The sequence below is a fragment of the Filicampus tigris genome, chromosome 14 (assembly GCF_054856515.1).
Source record: "Filicampus tigris isolate MCC_2025a chromosome 14, RoL_Ftig_1.0, whole genome shotgun sequence".
Classification (NCBI taxonomy): domain Eukaryota; kingdom Metazoa; phylum Chordata; class Actinopteri; order Syngnathiformes; family Syngnathidae; genus Filicampus; species Filicampus tigris.
In genome coordinates, this window is record NC_141230.1 from 22643853 (window position 1) to 22666145 (window position 22293).

The 22293-nt window shown below is 44.5% G+C and overlaps 2 protein-coding genes across 4 annotated transcripts in view; both read left to right on the forward strand.

The window, feature by feature from the left end:
* pcbp3 (poly(rC) binding protein 3) overlaps positions 1–7850 on the forward strand; it is a 44433-nt gene extending 36583 nt beyond the window's left edge. For all 3 annotated transcript variants that reach the window (XM_086051316.1, XM_086051319.1, XM_086051317.1), the window contains one exon: positions 7633–7850. In XM_086051316.1, the coding sequence (XP_085907442.1) occupies positions 7633–7741 (109 nt within the window). In that variant the 3' untranslated portion in view covers positions 7742–7850. The remainder of the gene's footprint in view (positions 1–7632) is intronic.
* On the forward strand, positions 7763–11765 carry lrrc3 (leucine rich repeat containing 3). The gene has a single exon (XM_086051324.1). The coding sequence runs from the start codon at positions 7925–7927 to the stop codon at positions 8717–8719; it is 795 nt and encodes a 264-aa protein (XP_085907450.1). The 5' UTR covers positions 7763–7924; the 3' UTR covers positions 8720–11765.
* Positions 11766–22293: the final 10528 nt, after the last annotated feature.

Genomic DNA, 22293 nt, shown 5'->3' on the forward strand with positions numbered 1-22293 from the left:
CAACGAATGCGATGTCACAGTTTGTGTTGCTGGAGTATAAGCTTGGTGATATTACATCCATCCATTTTCTGCGTGTTATGCTGCATGAATAAGAAAGCATCACAAATGTAACGGCAGTGACAATATCCGCCAAACGACAAATCCATGAAAGCAGCTTGGTATGAGCCCAGTTGATTCCGATTCATTGAAACACTGTCACACTTCCATAGCGCAGTGAGTCACTATTTCCGTTCAAATATCGGCCAGCGGGGGGGGGCGCTAGTGAAAGTTTGGTCGAAGTTGCCGACGGGCGGCCGTTTAAAATTAGAGCCGGACCGGCCTATAGACGGGTGCTATTTTTTTTGCCCCCGGAAGAAAAGGCGAATGACGGACGACGGAAGGGTTCCCACGCCGCGGACGCTTGACGAATAACGGACGCTCAATTTTTAGCAAAATGCCCACCGCTGGTCATTTGTTGCCCATTTTTTCCTAATATAAGGCGGTGTGCCCAAGTAATCCACGCGCATAACAACCCGAAGATAAATCACACTTGGGCAATTTTACCATGCAGACGGTGTGCGTTATTACAAGTGACAGCAGCTTACGCAAACAAGTCTAGACTTATTCCGGCAACTAATCAAGCATCCCTCCTCCTCCTCACCTTCACCTTGCATGTCTGCTGTTATTAGTCTTGTGCTCTGCGGGACACCATCGGGATTGAATTCATTGTTGCAAATCTGCTCTCTGCTTTTAAACGTGGGATCGGAAAGAAGGGCTAACTAAGGCTCCCTTGATTTTTAAAAATGGTTTTTTTCATTAGTCTGTCTGGAACCCTTCATTAAATGGCTGCTCTTTGAGGGGGACTGGGATGCTGTTGTGAATCAATCGATGGCTCAAATAAGGCACGGATGGATGATTGGGGGTGATGAGCAGATGTTTTTACTAAATTAGTGTATTGATAGATTGTCAGCAGCAGTTTCGTAAGCCGGTTCCATTCTTGGAACTGTCTGGACAATCAAAGCAATGAGAGGATTCTGTATAAGATGACAGAGTAAACATGGTTTTACGCAGCAAGTGCCGATTTGACCTGGAACGATCAAAATGTTCCGCCTCTCGATTGGTTTACCTTCGTGAATCGTACCACGTACAAAGATTACAAAAATTGGCTGGAACCTAGAAACAGTTGAGGATAGTTTCCACAGAGACAAAAACTTTAAATAGCAAACCACTTGTAACTATATTCTCTATGCTAAGTGAAACGTGAACGAGTCAAAGTGCGAGTCGGGCTGCGATTTATTTTCCATACCCTAAGGACATGCCTTGAGACCCTACAGTTAGTGTCCATGGCAACTGGAAATTGACTTCTACTAGTGGAGAACATCCCTAATGCAACAATAATTTACATGCCAACAATCAATGGCGGAGAACCGGAGCCCTCTAAATGGTTGCCCATAAGCCGTCGGTCAACAACCAGGCATTTATTTGTCCTCGTGAGCCCGAGCACGTCTCAGTTGACGTGGTAAGAGAAACCGAATACATATGGACAACTATTCACGCCCACAGTCGCACATAGGGGCAACTGCGAGTGTTCAACCAAGCCCCGCAATCACATTCTGTGTGTTCTAAACTCTCAAAGAGATGCAAAAGCAGCATCTCAGAGCTGACTTACCTGCCGCCCCCCCTTTGGTGGACGTCAACATGTTTATGCAGTCGTCCGGCCACGCATCAGTGGCGAAGCTCCCCCGGCTCTCCACTCTCAAGTTGGATGAATGCATTTGTCAGTTGTCATTCATCGTCCCGGAGGACAGTCAAATGCCTTCTCAAACGGGGCGTAATGGAAACAAATGGGGGTCGTTAGAAACACTTGACCAGGAAGCTAATCACGTGACAAACGTGGAATAATGGTGGCTTATTTCAAATGACGAGCCTCATAAACGCGACAGTGGTCCAGGGGGCGCCAGTATGGAGAATAACTTCCAAGTGTGGCTGAATTGATGTCGGTAAATGAATGCGATGACGCTGACGGGCATGGAGGTGCAACCTTGCAACGTTGGGCGCTTTTGTTTGGTGCCAAAGGGGGCAGGTTGTCTTTGACAGCGAATGCGAAGTATTTGTGCAACAGATGTGCTCCACTTGTGTGACCTTGGCTCGCTTCTGCCTGGCTGCCCAAGGCTGCATGGCCAAAGTCATGACACCCGCCCACCGCACCTCGCCACACAAAGCCACGACTACCTGTGTGTCTTTTGCCAACAGATCTCCGCACTTTTACCTCGAGAGAAAATTCGCACACACCATGTCGTGATTTTCTATTGGACTTGAATGCAAGTTTTTAATCGATCATTTTGAATTGAGTCTGTGCTTTTGTCTGAATTGTGCTTTTTTTCGACTTTGTTTGGATAAGATTGCCTTTTGTTTCAGGTTTTTCTGTGTCCCTCGGGCATGACACGCTTGTTGGATTTGCTTTCCAGCTGTTTTCATTAGCCCTGCTATTTGAAAAATACTTACCGGGGAATTCATCCATTTTCCCTTACATGGTCTGTTGTGCGTCAACATTGGATTTGTTTTCTCTTTTATTTGTGATGAGAGCAATTAAAATGGCCAGCAATTATTACCAGTCTGATGTCAAATTGGTATAGCGACTTGATTATTTGTGATGTGTTAAAATCGGTATTGTTTATTCAAATGCTGAAGAACATTTCCCCTTTCAAATCGTCACGGCCGGATAGGATTTCCAAGTAATCTACTTTCTCCTGTTTTCACTCACATTTGACGAAATCTGGGGCCACAAAGTAGCTGTGCACCCTCCTTATAAGGTAGAGGGCGGGGCTGGGCGTGAAGAGTCTCACCAACGCCAGGGTAGCACGATTGCATTTCGTTTCAGTCTGCGAATAAGCGACAATTAGCATGCTAAAAAGGCTGACATCGCAAGGAATCACGATTACTGAGAAGCATTTCAATAAATCAAGAATAGCTGTTTCCAGCGAAGGTGTGCTCCATTTACTTACCCAGAATTCCAAGTTGTTCAGGGGAATGACACCAAAGCCACAAGTGAGTGTTTTGTACACACCTCATGCAGCAAATTCGATTTTCATGGCCACAAATGAGTGCCTTGTAGCCACAAATGAGCATTTTGTGTGCACGTTGTATCTAAATTATGGCCAGGATGTCGAATGAATTTGAAAAGCCAATCCATTAGTGAACAAAAGTAAACAACACCAAGTGCAGCACTGCGAGTTTGAGAGTGTCGCAGGACTGGCCCTGCAGGGAAAAAAGTGCTCAGCTCCTGGAACAATGGGAGACGCGGCCTACTTTCCAAACCCACGGGAAGCGCAAATGCAATTGAAGAGGTCATTGAAAACGCATTTTCCCTAACCCAAATTACTATGCCTGGTGAATTAAAGTCTGGTCGCAACATTAGGTACACCTGCTCCATTTGAAAAAGATCCACTGTAAAGTTCTTGTATCAACATTCTCTCCGCCGCGAGAATGCTGGCTGACGCTAGACAATTTCAGACGGATGAACTGAACAACAGACAATATTGCTAACCGGCAGTATAATATATAAAATACGCGGTGCCAGTTAAAGGTTTGGCAACATTTTACCATGCTGTCAGGTTCATCAGACAGACATTTATGAAAACCACACAAAATAAGGAGATGAAGACACTCTCTTTGAATTTTAAAGCTTGCAAGGCGAACGGAGACGAACTGCAACAAATGTGCACGTGCGTCCACACGTTCTTTTGGCAGGTCGCTGCCGTGTACGCGTGATCGATCCTCAACAAGCAATGTGATTCGATTAATCAATAGCCTGCATTCGAAGTTCAAGAAGGCACGGTCTTGACTTGATGAATTGATTTAAATGAGAGCCAAGAATCAGTTTGCTGACATCTTAAGAGATCTCGTTATCGACATATTGTGCTTTTTTTCCACCATTGAGAACACTTCCCAGGTGTCCAAATAAGATAAGGAAAAAGAATCACACTGCCAAGTATGGCTTTTGTAACCATGACAACGGGTGGCACAGTTGGGCATTTCACCGACATGAGGGCGACTTGGTGTTGCCAAAACGCGTCTGGATATTAAGCGACTTTTCCGAAACCTATTTTTCAAAATAAGCCACTAGCAACAACAAATCAATTTCTGTGGTGCTGAGAGGCTCTGTGATTGTATTTTCACTCATGACGGCAGCACTTCATCGCCGAGCCGCCAAATGATACTTTCTCAATTTGTCAGGCGGATCTGTGCATTAGGCACACGCAGCGGACACAACACGAAATATAACACACCACCTCCCCCATCTCCTGCTTAGCCAGAGGAATGTGGCAGTTATGGGATGCTAATGCTAATGCGCGCTAGCGCTGCAGCATTGTTTACCTTTTTATTTTCTGCATGAGCGGAACAGTTTCAAGTTGGAATGGTTTGAAAAATATGTATATGAGTCAAATTTTGCAAAGCGTCTCTGTTGGTATGAATGGGAATTATTTTGATGGAAAATGTGCTGGAAAAGTGCACATTTGTGCGGGCGCAATTCAGAGGAGGAAAGCTCCAGTAAAAAGCAAATGACAAAAGAGTGACAGAGTTGTTTCATTTCATACTTGATGGGTGGTAGGGACTCGAGAGACACAACTATTTGAAGACATTCAAAAGTCAATTTTCGGTAGGAAAACGATCCTACCTTCACACCACCTTCCATATTTACTGTGAATACAAGAAAGTAATCTCACAGGACAATTTTGCCCTCGGTTCCGGAGAGATTTGCTTGTTTGTTGATTCACATCCAGGTTGAAATATTCGATCAGTATTCGGCATCGAGCCCCGGAGAAGGCGAGGTGGCAGCGGGCCAGGTGGGAGCGGGGTTGGGCGAGTGGGAGGGAGGGAGGGAGGGAGGGAGGGGTGGAGGGAGCGAGGGACACGCTCCTCTCCATCCAGACACAGGCGCACGCCCGTGAGTCTTTCGGCTGCTCCACCTGCAACAAAGAGCATCCTTCTCCTCCTCCTCCTTCGTCTCCTCCTCCTCCTCCTGTTCGGCATCATCCGAGCGGCACGCTCCTCTCTGGAAAAAAAAACCCTCTCCACCAGAAGGAGTAAAAACTCACACTATGTCACATCTGCCTTTTTAAATCCTGTTTTTGAGACGGATGCACTTTTGCAGTTTTTTTAAATTTTTTATTTTTTTGCAGAGGATGTGCTTTTTTCGCCACACGTGATACGATGAACTTCTTCGTTAGATGTGGATATATTCAAGTAGCTCATTCATTCTTAAATAAAGAAAAATGTCCAAATGGTAAGTACCTTTATAGTAAAGCACTTATGAATCAATCTACAAGCTAAGCCTAACATGTTTAATCACATGTATTATTTTTAGACAATGCGGACTTGTACTCAAATCATTAAATAACTTCATCTTGGTTTGTTCTTTTCTATCTATCTATCTATCTATCTATCTATCTATCTATCTATCTATCTATCTATCTATCTATCTATCTATCTATCTATCTATCTATCTATCTATCTATCTATCTATCTATCTATCTATCTATAAATATGATTTTAATGATGTGGTCATGCCACAACCTCCCTGCAGTGCGCGTGTGTGTTTGAGTCACATATCCTGCCGAGTTGCGAATACAAACATGGGGATCTTATTTATGATCACACGTGTGTGTCGGTCGCCGTGGGCTATACTCCAGCCCGGCAAGTCGTTACTGGGGTTAAAAGAGAGCGAGAGCCCCCACATGTTGTGGGGTGTACGACCTGAAGCAGTAAGGGCTTCATTCTTTGTGCAAGCAATTAAGCCCACCAGAGGATGCGCATGCAGACTCCATGCGATCGTGGTAGTATCGGGCAGATGGAGCAATTTTCAGAATGAGCTGCTGTATTGTTTTTTTTTAATGAGTCTGACAGCCACATATGAGCAAATTGTGTCCATTATTTTTAGTCCAGTGGTTCTCAAACTGGGGTCAAGTCACCCCGGCGACTCCGCGAGCTGTGGTTTATGGACAGGCAAAATAATCCACAATAAATGATATTGTTTCATTTGAAATGATTGTGAGCTATCATGACATAAATCTTTTCCCTGACTGAATAAAGTTTTTTTTTTTTATAAAGGTGCATATTGTTCTACTGTCATTGGACAGCTCATTCAACGAATAAATGTCCTGATCTGGTTTCGAATGCTTTTACTTTGTCTTTTCTTGCGGTTTGTTTCCTGTCTCTCGTTAGGTTTTTGTGTCCACCCGTTCACGTCCGCCCGCCCGTGTCTTCCAATCAGCCTCCTGAGCCACTCATGTCCAGGTGTTTCTCGTTGTCTCGTCACTTCGCTTGTACTTAGTTCCCTCCTTGCGTGTGGTCTTTGTCAATTCATTGTTTGTTTGTTTTTGCCGCGTCTGTCATGGTTTTTTTCATGCCTGTTGTGGTGACGCCATTGCCTTGCTTGGTACGGACCAACCAGAGAAAAAACTATTAAATCCTCACTCAATGATCTTGCCGCTGGGACAGACGGGCAACGTGTGCACAACTTGGCCAAACGGGATGCCTGTTCTCGTTCGTGGAACTGCATGGTGGGAAGTTTGCAAATACAATACAATCCAACTTTATTTATATCGCACATTTCACAACAGCTAAAGCGGTAACAAAGCACTTTACATTACAACAACAAAATAGCAAGTGAAAGCAATGAATTACACAGCAAATACTAGAGTAGTATACAAAGAATAGAAATGTGTCTTGAGACGGGTTTTCGAAATGGCCAGCGAGGGGGGCTTGCCTAAGATTTACAGGAAGGTCATTCCAAAGGGAAGGACCGGCAACAGTGTGGGGATTCCCTGCTCCGTTTCCACTTTGATAGCGGCAAATGAAAAGTTCCTACTTGAGTCCGGCGCCTTTCCCCTTTACTGATACTATTAAAAAAAAAAAAAAAAAAAAGAATGCAGCTCTGCTTACCTTTTGGGATTGACCTGAAAGCGTCTCGGAAAGTGTCATCTGGCCATCTTTTGAAAGTCATGGCCGGCAAAAGAAATCAGTATGGGGGCGGTATTATGTCAATGAGCAAACTTAGTTAGGGAGATTGACTTGGTGCACTTTTGCACTTGCTGGGTGGGCAAACATGCCAGAGAGCCGACTATTTGTGACCAAGCAATTACAAAGTCAATTTCCCATGGTGTGTTTACATCAAAGGATAACGAGGGGTAGTTCTTGTTTGTTGTCCAACTAGCAAAGAGCGTGATGACTATTGACTGATGCACTGCAGGGGTCTCGCATGAAGGGAATCATTTGACGGCATTGTGATTGTGACTGCGCCAGCAACTCCACAATCACAGTGTTTCCAATTAAATGAAAGAATCCAGCATGTGAGCCATAAACATGACGGGCGCTTTGTGAAATGTGTTCCGACCAAATGGATTTCTCCCAACAATCAAATTATACATGTTGTAAACATTGTGGGAATCGCGTTAACTCATTTGCAGCAAATGGGGGACGTGGAAGGCATTTTGACATTTGCATTCACAAAATGGAATTATCCATACAGCATTTAGATAAATCGGAAGCATTATGCAAGACCAACTCATGCTGCGTTCAAGAACTGCTTATGATAATAAGTATCCTTTTTGCTTGCAACTCACATAATGTCTTTGATTTGTTTTTTTACAGCGACGGAAGCTATGATGATTCCAACTTTTGCGGGCCCCGACTTTCAAACGCCGCATCTCGAATAATACCACAGATTCCTGCTTGGATATTCCGCATCACATATGAATGAGCTCTTCTGAAATCAGCTGGCAAAAATAATGTCACAGATAATCGCAGGCAAAACCCCAAAAGGACGGCCTCACTAGAGCCAAATCTTTACGACTTTGAAAGTGACTGACGCCGCGTTTATTGGCAATGAATTGCAAAATCCGTTGAAAGGATGAGTGCTTTGACCCAAAAGGATCTTTGAGGCATGAACATGCACGATTTGTTGGGGCCTGCCGTGCCCAGGAAATCTCTAAAACGCTCCACAGCCGTGCGGGCTTTGCTTTTTGGAATACTTTTGGCCAGCGCGTCATCTTGTCCCACCGGCTGCCACTGTACAGAAAAGAGCGGCATGACGGTGGTCCAATGCATGTCTCGGAACCTGGAGAAGATCCCGTCGGACCTCCCGAGAGATACCGTCGCTCTGATATTGGCCTCCAATCACATTACCAAGATCCCAAACCACGCCTTCCGAGAGCTCAACTACCTCCAGGAGTTGGACCTGTCCAACAATGACATCGAGGCGGTGGACGTGGCGGCGTTCCACGGCCTCGCCGACAGCCTCCTGGTGCTGGATCTCGCGAACAATCGGATCCAAAGCGTCCCCAAGGAGGCCTTCGCCCATCTCCGAGCCAAGATCAACCTCTCCAACAACCCGTGGCACTGCGAGTGCGTACTGCAGGAGGTGCTACGGGAGCTGAGGCTGGAGCCGGAGTCGGTGAAGGACGTGGTGTGCCACACGGCCGTGCAGGAGGAGTACGCCGGCAGGTCGCTCATCCAAGTTCTGGACTCAGGGATCAACTTCTGCAACTTTCACCACAAGACCACGGACGTAGCCATGTTCGTCACCATGTTCGGGTGGTTCACCATGGTGATCGGATACGTCGTCTACTACGTCAGACACAACCAGGAGGATGCCAGGAGGCACCTGGAGTACCTCAAATCCTTGCCCAGTAGCTCTCACGTCACAAAAGAGTTTGACACCATCAGCACTGTTCTCTAGCAGGGCACTTTGATCGTTTGTCCCAGTAATAGTTGTTCAAATGGCAGATTTTTTTTTTTTTTTTGGAATGAAATGGTCGTTTTCTGATGGGTTTGTTCACAAATGACAATTTCGGGGGGTCCTCGGATTACATCAGAGTTCCGTTCGTATAACGTTAAGGTTTGGGTAATCTAAACCAAATTTGTACAAGTACAGTGCAGTTTTAAAGTCGGAAAATATTTGTATGATATCGACTTTTAGGCCATAAGTATATTACAATCAAATAAAAAACAGTGAGTAGAGCAGTAACCAAGCGTGCCTTGTTCTGGATACGCTGCTGCCAAAACTAGTTGTCTTTTTGCTACCTTGCCACGTCGTATATCAGGAAAGTCATAAACGGAGGACCCCCTGTACAATAAAAAAAAAAAAAAAAAAAAGAACGAATGCTGCAAGCAGCAATGTGCGGCTCATCAGCGCCCCCTTTCAACGTACTGCCAGACGTTTTCAAAGCAGGGTTCCCATTTTGTCAGGCCTTTTACAGCATTTGGACTGAAGACCCACAAAATATTGTGCCGTATGACAATAGAAGCATCACATCTACCGAGAAAGAGGAGACCCTCTTCTTTTCTTACGTCAGAAAAAAATCGTTGTAGCTTGTTCTGGTCTTTCGTAATCAGTAGTAGAAAAATGAGTTTGTTTCAACAAAACGGAGAAAATGATGAAAAGAAACATGTCAAGCAAAATAATGACTTTGATGTTACTACTTTTTGCTTTTGTAACACGTCAAAGTCAAGTCTGAGAAAGGGCTTTTGATAATTGATCTACAAATTTACATGCGCCGTGAGCTATGTTGCCTCACCGCATGTCTCGTCAGTGGCCTTCTTACTTGGCGTTTGAAATCTTTTCTCACGATTGTGACACCCACTTTCTGCGTAGTAGCCTGACTCAAACTCTGTTTATACCAAACATGTGCATCCTCTTTTGGAAGGTCAGACGCTTCCATTGTGTTGCCATTTCTCTCCCTCACATTTGTCGACACAAGCCGAGAGTCACCGGCTAATCTTTATCGTCAACGCAACAGTTGTGCTGGTCTCAAATCCGAAGCGATGCAATGCTGCCATCTACAGGGATTTGTTGGTTGTGGCAGTTGAATTTCACAGACAAGCTAATATATTTGGTGGTGGAATGAATCGCCCGCCCGGCCCACTTCCTATTCAATCTCGGGCATCCCGTTACGACCAACGCGTCCATCGAATTTCGTGTTGATTTGAGAAAATGGTGTCCTGGAGTGATGTTTATTTATTTGTCTTTTTTATTGAGTCATGTTCAGCAAAAATGACAGGGTGCAAAATTCAATGACGGCAGTAATCCACGTGCGTGTGTGCGCGAGATCCACCACGGTACATAAATCTTGACAGCACACAACCGGCCACTTAACCGGCATCGCTCTCTGAGTCCATTACCTGCGCGTCGGTTTCACTGTGATGTGACTGCAGAGTTATTTTGTCGGCCCCCCGTGTGGCTTTTGCTTTGATTACGACGCATTGTCTGCACAGCGGCCTCGGCGGGCTCCGTCGGGGTTTGGGCTCGGCCCTTCTACATGCATCACATTTATCGTTGTGGAAATGAACCACTTTCTGCCACTGCCTTTGCAGTAAATCTCTCTCGTAATTGTGCATTGTGGACAGGGAGAGATGCTGTTCTGCCATTAAAGGAAACGTGATTATTTAGAAAAATAATTAAAAAGTTGAATAATGCATTTCAAGAAAGCGACTTGGATAAACAAACATCTGTCCGCTCACAAGTAATGAAGTCAACATGATGTCAACAAGAAGAATTGACTTGAATTTAGCCAAACACTGGCCAACTCTTTTTTTTTATGCTGTTAAATATTTGACACATTATGCAATGGAGTACGGCATTTAAAGAAACACTGAGTACACGAATTGCTGAGAAAATGACAATTTCCTATACGTTGCATTGGTGGGTGCAGCACGGTGGGCAAGTGGTTAGTACAGCTCCGAGGTTTTGGGTTCAAATCTCGGCTCCGTCCTTCCTGTGTGGAGATTTCAGTTATAAAAACAAGTATGTTAGTTTCAGCGAAGACGCTTCGTTGTCCGCACGTGTAAAATGACGGCCAGCTCAGAGTTGCCTCTCGCTCACAGGTCAGAAATGGATGGATGGATGGATGTTGCATTGGGGAGGATTTAAGCACAATGTCAGTCCAACTCCTCGTGTGTTTCGGTGTGAAATCAACATGAAGTTAGGAAGGTAGCCAGTGAAGAGGTTTCCGCTCTGCTATCGTAGAAACGTTAAACGAAGCATTTGTCAACGCGGAAAGCGTCATTTACATTTACAAGTTTCTCTCAACTTTCACAAATTCTTGTTGACAGAAGAAAATAAGATGATGGCGGTGCAGTATTCCGACGAAAGTTGTGTCAAACAACGTCATTTCCGTTGCCATTGAAAGACGAGCGGGATGAAGCATGCAGATTCCACTGTTTGATTAAACGCAAACGTATTTGCCATTGATTGTGGTTCAAAAATTGGAATAGATTCCTGTGACCTGCACGCCGTAGCATTGTGGACTGTCGGTGGCTGTAGCAGCGAGTTGGTCTTGTACGCTCGCTAAATTGACGTCAGTCAGTTGTGGGTGACTTCACGTGACAAGGGGAATGACAATTTGTACAATTAATATGGCTTCATTTTGACGTGTAGCTACTCTCGTCCGGTGTCAGATATTGGAGCGTCTCCAGCTCCTCAAAAGAAAACACAGATCAAGTAGGGTGGCTGATGGGTTCAATTATAAACTGTATTGCTGTATGCATTTTTTTCACATTAAGCAGAAAGAATGCCTAAGACATCTGTCATGGCTTTGTTGTTAAAAAACAAACAAACATCTTTTTGAAACCACTAATCAAATGTTTGTATGTCATTCCGAACACGTGAACGTTTTTTTATCGCCTCGAGAACAGTTGGTCTTTGAGCTGTGTCATTCTGTGATGAAAATGAAAGGGCTCTGTTCGTTTAATTGTCCGATTTGTTATTTGGATTTCTGTGGACATTGTACCAGTGTTTGTCAATAAAGCATATTTTCCATAAAAAAAAAAAAGCATACTGGGTTTTTTTTTGGGTTGTTTTCAATGGCATGATCTCATTCTTTTGTCATTTTGTCTTTTATCAAAAAGCGTAGCGTTTTTTTTTGTTGTTGTTGTTGTGTGCACCCTCTGTTAAATTGGTTTTTAACCATTCCCTCTTTATTAGTTATGGTTATACACTGGGGGAAAAAATGGAGCATAGAATTGACTCAATTTTGTTTCGTCAAGAGGTTGCACGAAATAAAACCATCTGAATCCAAATACATATTTTTAAATACCGGTAGATGTATGACCTTCTTAAAAAAAGATGATTTTATTTCATGCATCCAATTAGGAGATGCAAAAGATTACTAACATTCAAGAATAGCAAACGCAAGGTAGTCTCGTGGCCATTAAAAAAAAAAAAAAAAAAAAGGTCGTTGGAATGATGACGCCGAGGTGAACTTCATTCCCAGTGATGAAAAGAGCAAACTCCATCACATGCCAAAACGTGGTGAATGCCAAGGGCATGCACGGCTGCATGCAACATTCGTCAATGGCATGATCTCATTCTTTTGTCATGTAAATAATTCCAGATTTTGGAGGACATTCCTCTTACAATCAATACACTGTTAAAAAAAAATGTCAGAAAGTGACAGGCAGTGGAGCGTAGCAAATCAGATTTTCAGCGGAGCCAAAAGCAGATGACCTCAGAGCAATATTGAGTAAATGGATTTTTTAAATGGGACAACGGGCGTGTTTTCTCGGCTTTACTGATGTGTGCGGTGAGATCAACGCGCTACGAAAATACTTTTTCTTTCTCTTCACTGATGAAAAAACGGAACACTATGCAATTGTTTTCTTGTTTTCTTTGTGAGTCAAAGCATGGAGAACATTCAGCGCAGTTATCACCAAAAATGTGATGAGCTCACATGAATTGTTTACATTTTAAAGCAGCTAGCATGCTAACACAGTAGCCGCAGTCGACAGATGCTTTATTTCTCCCGCGAGGGAAATGAAATAACATCCGTCGGGCTTTTGCACGAACCACTCTCATGTGTAGTAATTGCCGCCCACGAGAAGACTACAACGGATTTGGAATTCATTGAGACTCTTTTGTCAGCGCTCTACAGGTCAAATATTCAGAGGCCAACATCACATTTGCAGTATGTGGTGGGTTTCACATATGAACATGAATCTTGCCAAAGTTGTAATTTGCCCTTATATATCTGTATATATTTATTTTCCAATGCCTGCTGTCACGTGAACGAAAATCAGCAATGTACATGTTTGAAAAGGTGTTTCCAGTGCCTGTACACAATCAAATAAAATTATACAACTTGACAGGTATGACTCAAAATCAACCTGACCTTCACCAACATTACGATGACGTTGTTGCAAGCGGCGCTTTTCAACAAACTTCAAGTTTCCGGCACGAATCGACACCGCGCTGTCACCAGCCAAGCTTGGTGGCCGCTGACGGAATCAAAACATGCAATGTGACGTTTCGCCGATTAAGTCTTTAGGGGAATGCACGCGAGACAAGGAACATAAAAATTTCGGGGTTACTTCAGCCAGAGTGCGCAAGTGGTGCACAAATTACACAATTAGGAGGACGGGAGAATGGACGCACTCAGAGTAGTGCGCAATTAGTTGGAGCAGTAAGTGCACTTGCCAAGTTTGCACGGCGACGATGTGAAAAATGTGTATGTGTGCGCGCGTCATCCTTTCGAGGCAATTGTGTCAGGATTGCTATCCATCAAAAACCCATTCGTGAAAACTTACCATTAAGAATAAATTTGAAGCAACTAACAGCGTCTGAGTGCAGTTCCGGAAATGAAAGGTTGAAATTCTTTCAGCACAGTTTTGGTGTTTAGCGGCAGAAGAATAAAGAAGAAATGATGTTCCGATAGGAAAGTAATTCCGTTCTATGAAATGTCCATTAGTGCCAGCAGGGCCATATCAAACCGGGGGCTGGCTGTAAAGACTTGATCTGGTATGACAGAAAAGATTGCACCTTTCCCCAAGTCTGCCTTGCTCAAGGCAAACTGCTTTTATTTAGTCACATGACATTGCACCGTGTCACTTTGGATACAAGAATGTTTTCTTGCCGCCACTTAAGTATTTCACCCAGAGGCCATTTTCGGAGCACGTCGCCTCGGACTGGCTGCTTGCAACTTTGGACAGTAACTTTGCTGAGGCTTTTATTGTGGCGGTAAAACGAGAGCAATACAGAGATTGTAAAGCCGTTTTGGTCTTAAACATTCCACGTGCCATCCATTCAAGCATTTCCCGCAACAGTTGACCTCATGAGAGTCGCGTGTGGACTGGAAGCTGTCAAAGCAGCCGGGTCCGCCCGGCAATCAAAGGGCAACTTTGTCCATTGACTTCCATTGCAGCTTGAAATACTCCTTTGACGACACTACTTTAACATTATTGTCCATTTGTCTTTTAGGAGCTGTTTTTTCCCTTGGCGGGCATTTCTCCTTTCATCAAACTGCACATTTTTTGTCAAGTCAGATTTTGGCTGAGGAAATAGGATCAGGGGTCTCAAACTCAACTAATGTGGAGGTCGCTTGGAGTTTGACTGTGTCCGGGCCACATCGACTACTCCACAAAAAGGGGGTCAAGTATTTAAAAAAACAAAACTTCATTTCATTAATAGCAGTTCAGAACATGAACGAAATTGGCCACCCGGTCCTCTCTCTCATTTCGCTTCTACTTTTGCGGACTCCTCAGCGGGTCTAGTTGGGTCATGACGTCTAACGCAACTTTCTCTGTGAATTCGAGACACGTCGAGTGGCCTTGTACTCGACAAGGAAATGTTCTGTCTCCTGTTTTTCTTGAAATTGGCTGTTCTCGTCGCCCAACTTGCTTTTCACTGCAGGTTTTGAGAAAAGAAACGACAGCGACTGGGTGACAGGAAATCTTTTCCTCGCACTTGGTGTCACTTCAGACCAAGTCAGCAAAGGGCAGATTATCTGACAGCTCTTAAAATGATGCTTGCAGATTATCCAGGCGGAGTGAAGTGTGCTGAGACTGATATTTATTTCCCTTTGGCAATCTGCTCAGAAAATGGTCCAGGATGGAATTCCTGAACGTCTCAACAGTTCGATTCAAAACGACAACAAAAACTGTAAATCCAGTTGGTGAGTCTTCAACTTTCTTTCTCTTTGAGTCATTTTCTTATTGTCTATTCACGGAACCGATGGCTCGGCCGAAGTTGATGTGTTGACCACAATCAAAAAGATTTTCCATCAATACCAAAAATAACTTTATAAATGTATTTTGGGAATATGTTGCCTTGTTTGACACACCGTACATCTTTTTGTTCATGACAATCACAAAAATTAGCTTTCATACTGTCGATAAGTAGCACTTGACATCATTCTTGTGCCCTAATTAGAAACGCTCGTCTGTCCATGTTGCTCTTTCATGACACTTACGACTGCCAAATGTAATCAACCCTAATGTCAGCCACCAAAGCAACAAAAAAAACTGCCCGAGAAATGACACAGCATTTCCTCACCGAGATGCTTTTCCAATTTCCACGTGAATAACGCGCCGATCCCAGAAAGACAAACATGCTTTTGAATGTATTGCCTTTCATGCTCATCCAAATGAGAATTGTCTCCAGCCATTAATTGCAATTGATGTTGGACACGACAGACGCTTGAGTTAAGGACGAACAGCCCGACGTAATGCTTCACACAACGCAGTAAAAGCCCGTTAAATAGCGCTGTCCGAAAACGGCTAATGCTATTGTCTTGCGCTCTCGCACACGGATACACAAAAGGACAATTGAAAAGCATTCCACAGAAGCACGAATCAATTCCTTTTGATTGAAACGCTCTTTGGCGGACAGTGATTTTAAAAAAACAACAACAATCCACTTGGGTGGCAACAGTCTTGACACAAATGGCTCCATTGCCGTCTCCAAAATGAATTTCTCTGCTTTGATTCTTTCTTGCTCTCTAATGGAGTGCGCCACAGACTGTCGGAGAAAATGTCCTGGTGTAGAATTCATTTGACATCCAAGAGAGGAAAAACCACAACCGTGCTTTTGACTCCTGGAGGCCTCCCGTCAGACGCGTGCAGTCTGCCGTCCATTTCATTTGTCTGCCGGGGGGTGCGTCACAAGAAGCCGCTAGCCTCGCTCTTCGTCGGGATCACAGTCAGATAACTCGCAAATGAAAACCGTCATCCATTATGATGCCGCGCTATCTTCGGGTACAAAAGATCCTCGGTGACATACAAGCTGGTTTAAGACCGAAACGATGAAAAGCACGCCGCCAAAGTTTCAACAATCGACATCTGCAATCAGTTCACCAAAGTAGGCCAGACGTCGAGTTCCTGTTAACTCATTCACTGCCAAACATTTTCAGACCCTCTTTTACCCTTATGTTTGAAAAAAATTGGAAAAAAAAAAAAAAAAGGTTCCTGGGATTGAATGGCAGGACTCTGAAAAGAAAAATAAATACGTCAATGGCAGTGAATGAGTGAAATTTCTGCCCGGTCTTCGCTTGAGCACGCGGGTCCGTGAAAGCATTCCTTCATGCGATTAGTTTGCTCAATTTGGTAGCCACGATCCTGCACAAATGCAAAACTGACTGAAAATAAAACATGAACCAAAAGGCATTCCAAAGTAAGTGTGACTCTAGCCATGAATAGGGCCCGACGCGCCTGGAGATAAGCTAGTCAAAGCAGACGCTAAGCTCAGGAGTAAAAGCATAATGACAGACTGATTATTCCGTGTTGCACTGACGGAATATTGATTTGCCTTGATGTTCATCGTCCAATCACCTCTGAGTTTTGCGCAAGCTGCGGCGGCGCCGCTCCTTCCGTCTTGTTATCAAAGCAGGGCAAAGAGTCTATTTTTAGACCACCTGCTTGCTTGACTAAAGGACATCCATCAGTTTGAACTTTTCCATTTCTCCAACCTTATTTTAGCAATCCCCCGATGACACTATAAGTATATTCCTCAGTTGTCCTCCTGGTGTGAACGTGAGCGCGAGTGGTCGTTTGCCTTGACGTGGCCTGCGGAAGGCGGGCCAGGGTGCAAGCCACCACCCCGAGGCCACAAATGCTCATCGGACTCCTCTGCGCAGGTTTCCAACCCTTTAGATAGATAAAGCACATTGGAATCTGAGCTCCACTGAGTGCCCATCTAGTTTTCTTTTGTTGTTGTTTTCGGCAGAGTATCGATTTGGTTTCCCCGACTGGGAGCCTTTGCCACTGGCCAACTAGCTGGACGGCATGTTCGAATAAAAAACGGAGCACCCACACAGGAATGGGGAGAACATGCCTGTCATCATCATGCCGCACATCACCAACACAGTTTGTTCTTTTGTAAATTCATTCATTATTTTGTTGACTTTGAACACAAATCTGTTTAAGATGAAAAACACGTAAGCGGTTTCATGTGCGTTGCACCGTCGGCGGTTTCTTTTGTACTTGGTCCCCACGATGGCGTCCCGGTTGATGTACGTAACTTGGCTATAGTTGAAAAGGAACGTGGAACATGCAATGCAGCGTGTTTCTCGGTGTCGATATGGAAAGATCACAAGCCTGCCTTACGGTCTGGGATCATTATTTCACGGAAAGTGAAAGCCCCGCTTGCACTTAGCCTAACATGCTCTTTCATTAGCAACAGCGGTTCATCTTGAGTCACAAAGTTCAGCAGCCGAATCAATGAGCAGCATTAAAGGGGATGCAGTCCTTTACTTTGACTCCGTAACAAGGGAGAGTCTCTCCAGCTACAGTAGGAGGACTTGACGACACGACCGGCAGGTCTTGATTGGGGGCCGCGTTATTGTTGCATGCACTGTCCAAAAAGTCACAAAACGCTTTCCCCCCCTTCTGTTGTTCTTGACCGTTTCCTTCACCTCCGAGGATCTTTTTACATGTCCCTCGTAATTGCTTTGATGTTACGGCCCACAAGTTTAATGCCGCGACTCGGTCTCGCTACTCCGATCCCCCTCCCGGGCAAAAGGGGCGAACGATGTCACTGAGCTGCCTCCAGTAAGAATTTCGAAGCAATCGGGAGCGTTTGGATTGGCCAGAGGAGGCGGACACATTTGAAATGAACAATTTCACAATTGCATTTGACCTTGCAGCTGGAGTTCTTTGCGGTACAGAACGGCACTGCATCATACTGACGACTGCTTGTAATTGGCTGGCTCCTTCATTCGGCTGCATATATTAGACGCGGCTCTCAGTATGATGCAGTGCACCGGGCACCTCGGCAAATAAAAAGCTAAAAGTGCAACCTTTCATATTGTGAGTTTTCCCGTTCTTTTGTGGATAAACTCATGCAGGAAGTTAATAAACAAACCAGGGATAAGGTCATTGTGCATTGAGCAAATTTACATTGTCAAACAGCGTTGGAGTTCATTCAAAAGTGGAGTTGACGATGTCTACCTTGTCGCCGAATGACCTGCCATCAGCTGTTGCTAGGCCCTTTAACTCTTCTTTTTAACTGGCTCACGTTGGCGCCCTCTTTTTTGGGAGTCATGCGCCGAACCACGCGTTCGGTTATGATGAACCAGCTCAACGCAGGTGCTCACCTTTCATCAGAAAGTCTGATTGGGCGTCGGCTCGGCACAGATTTGAGACCTTACAATATGCAATTCAACGTTGCATTATGCGCTGTCGCTAGTGATCAACGACGCTCAGGAACGATCGATTGATGCTCAAGCAAAGATATAATATCCAACAAAGCACTGGTGGACATCTGATTTGTTGATAAATTCAATCTGAGAGCAGGAGAGGACACGCTCCATTTTTCATGCTGAATCCTGGAAAGGAAGTCAAACTTTGATGCCACACCCGGCCGGCCTACATAAAATGTCATCTGCAATAAAGCTTCTTTAGTTTTGATCTGTCTTGGCAATTGGGCGTGAATTCTGGAGTTGGCGTTTTTCAAGGTAGGAACTTTAGAATTCACTCAAAAACCTTTCCAATCTACATGGGCGACTTCCTGTTCAATTTCTGCCACGGGTCCCCGAGACCTTTTCCATGGGCCCTGTTATGACCGACATTTCCACTGACTTTTGTGTTCATAGGTTTTGGGAGGTTGTTTATAAAAAAAAAAAAAACAACAACAACAATTCCAAGAGCTCCTTCGTACTGCCTTGTTCTTGGAACCTGATATGATGTTTTGACGTGTGACAAAGAGTCATCAAAAGCAAACACCTATTGCAGTTTATTCCTTGAGTCTTACTGCACATGGCCCCGATTGATTTTGACTGAGCAATCACAGTGCTGACTTAAGTTTCTTCTTATTGGACTGATTTAACAAGTTGTTTTTGTTAAATCCTTACTCGCATTGACAAGCGATGCTGTGACCGCGCCGCATGCGTCATCAGTGATAACCAAGTGGAACAAAAGAGCCGTCGGGGCCTTTGTTTTCTTGTCTTCTGCCCGCGGTCGCCCTCCCATATCGATTTTAGGCCTGCCGTTAGAACACATTTGCGTGAGTGCATGTCCACTCATTTGGCAGTCGCGTTAAAGCGCATGGAAAAGCTCCGCAACAATTGGAAGCTCTCCAGCTGACCCGAGTTGTTGGCCGGCCCATCATTTCATGGAGGACGGCTCCAAACCATGACACAAGTACAGCCGTGCATCCAGTTAAGCACGAAGGACACCCATCTTACGAGAGCAGGAGGGAGCTTTTACTGGGGTCACGCACGCCCCCCGGCATTGAAGTGACAAGCTCTCCAATGAATGCTTTACTAGTGCAATGTTCTCACCGAAAAAATCGGAATCTCAGAGTGAGAGAGAAGTGTCGAGAAGAGCAGCCGTGGAGCTTGCGGAGAGTTCAAGGCAACAAACGGATTCATCACCGCTGTTGTCATGGTCAACCTCAAAGACTCCTGCATCCTGTCTTGCATGAGGATCGTTTTTTTAACGGCGTAAGACGTGGTTCTTCGTTTTGTACCAATGCGGCAAACGGTTGCTTAGAAAGTCAACATCTTGTGCATCGGTCATTTTGACACGTCCGGGCAGCCGGAAGGGGCCTAGCATCTCACTTTCCATTGTGGCAGCCCAAAACACCCCCAAGGACACTCCGTCTTACCTGTTGTCAGAGTTGACAATCGGAACGCTGAATAGCTGCAGATTGGATAGTTTACGGACGGACAATAGTTTAGGTTTCCGTTATGTGCAATACGCTTTGAGGTATCTGACAATAACCCCCATATTGCATTAGTTGTCGTCCTTTAACTGTGAAGTGAGTGAGGGCCGATTATCGATTAGTCTCAGCCTGGTCTGTTTAGGCCAGTGTATTGTTTAGATTTCAAAGTCAAATGGATCCAAGGGCTTGCTGGATGTCAACGAGTACTGTAAAACCTTTACGGCTTCCCCTGGAGTAAAACAGCCTGAGAACGCCGGCGAGGATGTCTCCTTCTCACACTCTAACTTACAATAACTCACTGATCTGTAGGAAAGAATATTGGCAATGCAACATCTTCCAAGGTAGTATCAGAGGCATAACACGAGCGGGATCTGTGTGAGTTTTGTGTCCAAGCGGCTAAAGAATAACAGGTGGGGGTGAACGCAACCCGTGCCCGTATAGGGACAGAAAATCCAGGTGGCCAATAAAGGTGAAGGAGCAGATAGGAAGGAGCGGTTTCTTTTGAAGCACAGCGGGCCGGGATCAGAGAAGGAGTTTCATCTTCTCCCCCCTGCCTTTCTCCAAACCGACTATCCGATTTCACACTGAGACGGGCGAGAGGGAACAGGTCAATCGTTGGAAAAGGCACAAGCCAGAGAGTCGTTTCAAAACAATAGTCAGAGAAAATGTTTTTTCTTCTTTTTCTACATTTTGACCTGGCAGCCAAGATGTCGAATTTGCAAAAGCAAAATCCCTTCCATGACGCTACACTTGTAAAGTCACATTTCCTATTGAGATACCGGCAATAATTCAAATCAAAGTCCTAACTGCCAGCTCTGAGATTTCAAAGGACAAAGCATGCCAGTTTTGGAATGTGGGCGGGAAAAAACTTGTTCAATCTGAGCCGAGATTCAAACCCAGAACCTTTCAACTGAGTGAAAGACGCCTTTAACACCAAGTCACCGTGCTGTCCGACCCTGAAATAGGCAGACAAAAATCTGAATGTCACTAAAACGCGTGGAGCAGAGACGAATGCAATATCTGCACCAGAGGAGAAAGAAATAAAGCGAGAAACAAATATAATAAATCTCTCATAGCGGTAATCGACTCTGTGACTTATTCGTTTGCGTTTACAGTTTTATTGTTGCTGGGAGAATGTCCTAGTTTCTCCGCACGCACGGGCGGGCAGGTGGGTGCAATCAGGCCAAAGGAATAGCTCCATTGTCCTGCAGGTTTAGAAAAGCCAAGACAGAGAGGGCAGACGAGCGCAAGGAAATGACTCTTGCGAATGGTAGATCATTTTGGTGCCACTGTAACACTACCACGCAACGGGAGCACCGCCTGGTTCACCTGGTTTGGAGGGCAACGCGTGTAAATGCTACAAGTCACATGATTGCTGTGAAGTGGGCATGGGAGAAAAAAAAATGTAAATTAGGGCAAAATATTACGAGTGTCTTTACCAGTATTAATGGAATGATGGAATGGAATGAAAATGAGCTAAATGAGTAGCAAGTGACGCACGTACGTGTGTCTCCAGGCAAGGTCTTACTCGGTGTTGGACTGTCTGCCACTCCGTCTCACACCCCGGCATCACGTCGTTGCCTGCGGGGTCCATCTCTGGCAGTTTGAAGAGGAACACAGCTGCTAAGACAAACACTTCAAAAGACAACCACCGGCCCTTCTTATTATTGATGTCACTTCAACCTTGCTTACTTAACAGACATTAAAAAAATAAAATAACTGATTCAGTTGGACATTTCCCAGTCCAATTTCCCAATGAAATTGAAAAAGTCCTCCTGCAATGCTATTTTGGTTAGCATTTTATGTTTGAACATTTTTAACATGCAAGTGTGTATACACTGCGGAAATGTGGACATTTTAGGGACTCCCCAAACTCACTCACTAAAGGCCCCTTGAAAAAAAAGTCGCTGACACCAGTTTCACATTATCAACAAGTTTTAGTGGGCATGCCGATTACCGTTTGTGAACGCTTGCAATTAAAACAACAACGTGGCAATGAAAACGTTTGAGTTCATTTGTCGCTCTCTAGTGGTGAAAATAAGATTATGCAAGTAATTTGCTTTTGTTTTCTTTCGTTACGTGGGTGTAAATTCGGCTTCTGATGCCATCAAGAAACGTTTATGTTAGAGAACGGTATTCAATATTTTTTCTGTAACAATATGACAAGAAGAAGAATATCTTCAACACTTAAATCATCACCTTGAAGCAAAACGTCAGCAATGGAAATAAACACAATTGTGTAGTTTAACATACAGCATTGATGATGTAAATAAAACTAATGTAATACATGAACCGGATGAAAATGGAATTGAAGTGAAATTAACACAGGCGTCCTGACGCAACCTCGAGGGGGGCGGAGTCCCCCCTCCCCCTTTGCCATCCTG

Excerpts from the sequence above, each read along its gene's own strand:
- lrrc3 (XM_086051324.1), top strand. The coding sequence starts at position 7,925 with ATGAACATGCACGATTTGTTGGGGCCTGCCGTGCCCAGGAAATCTCTA.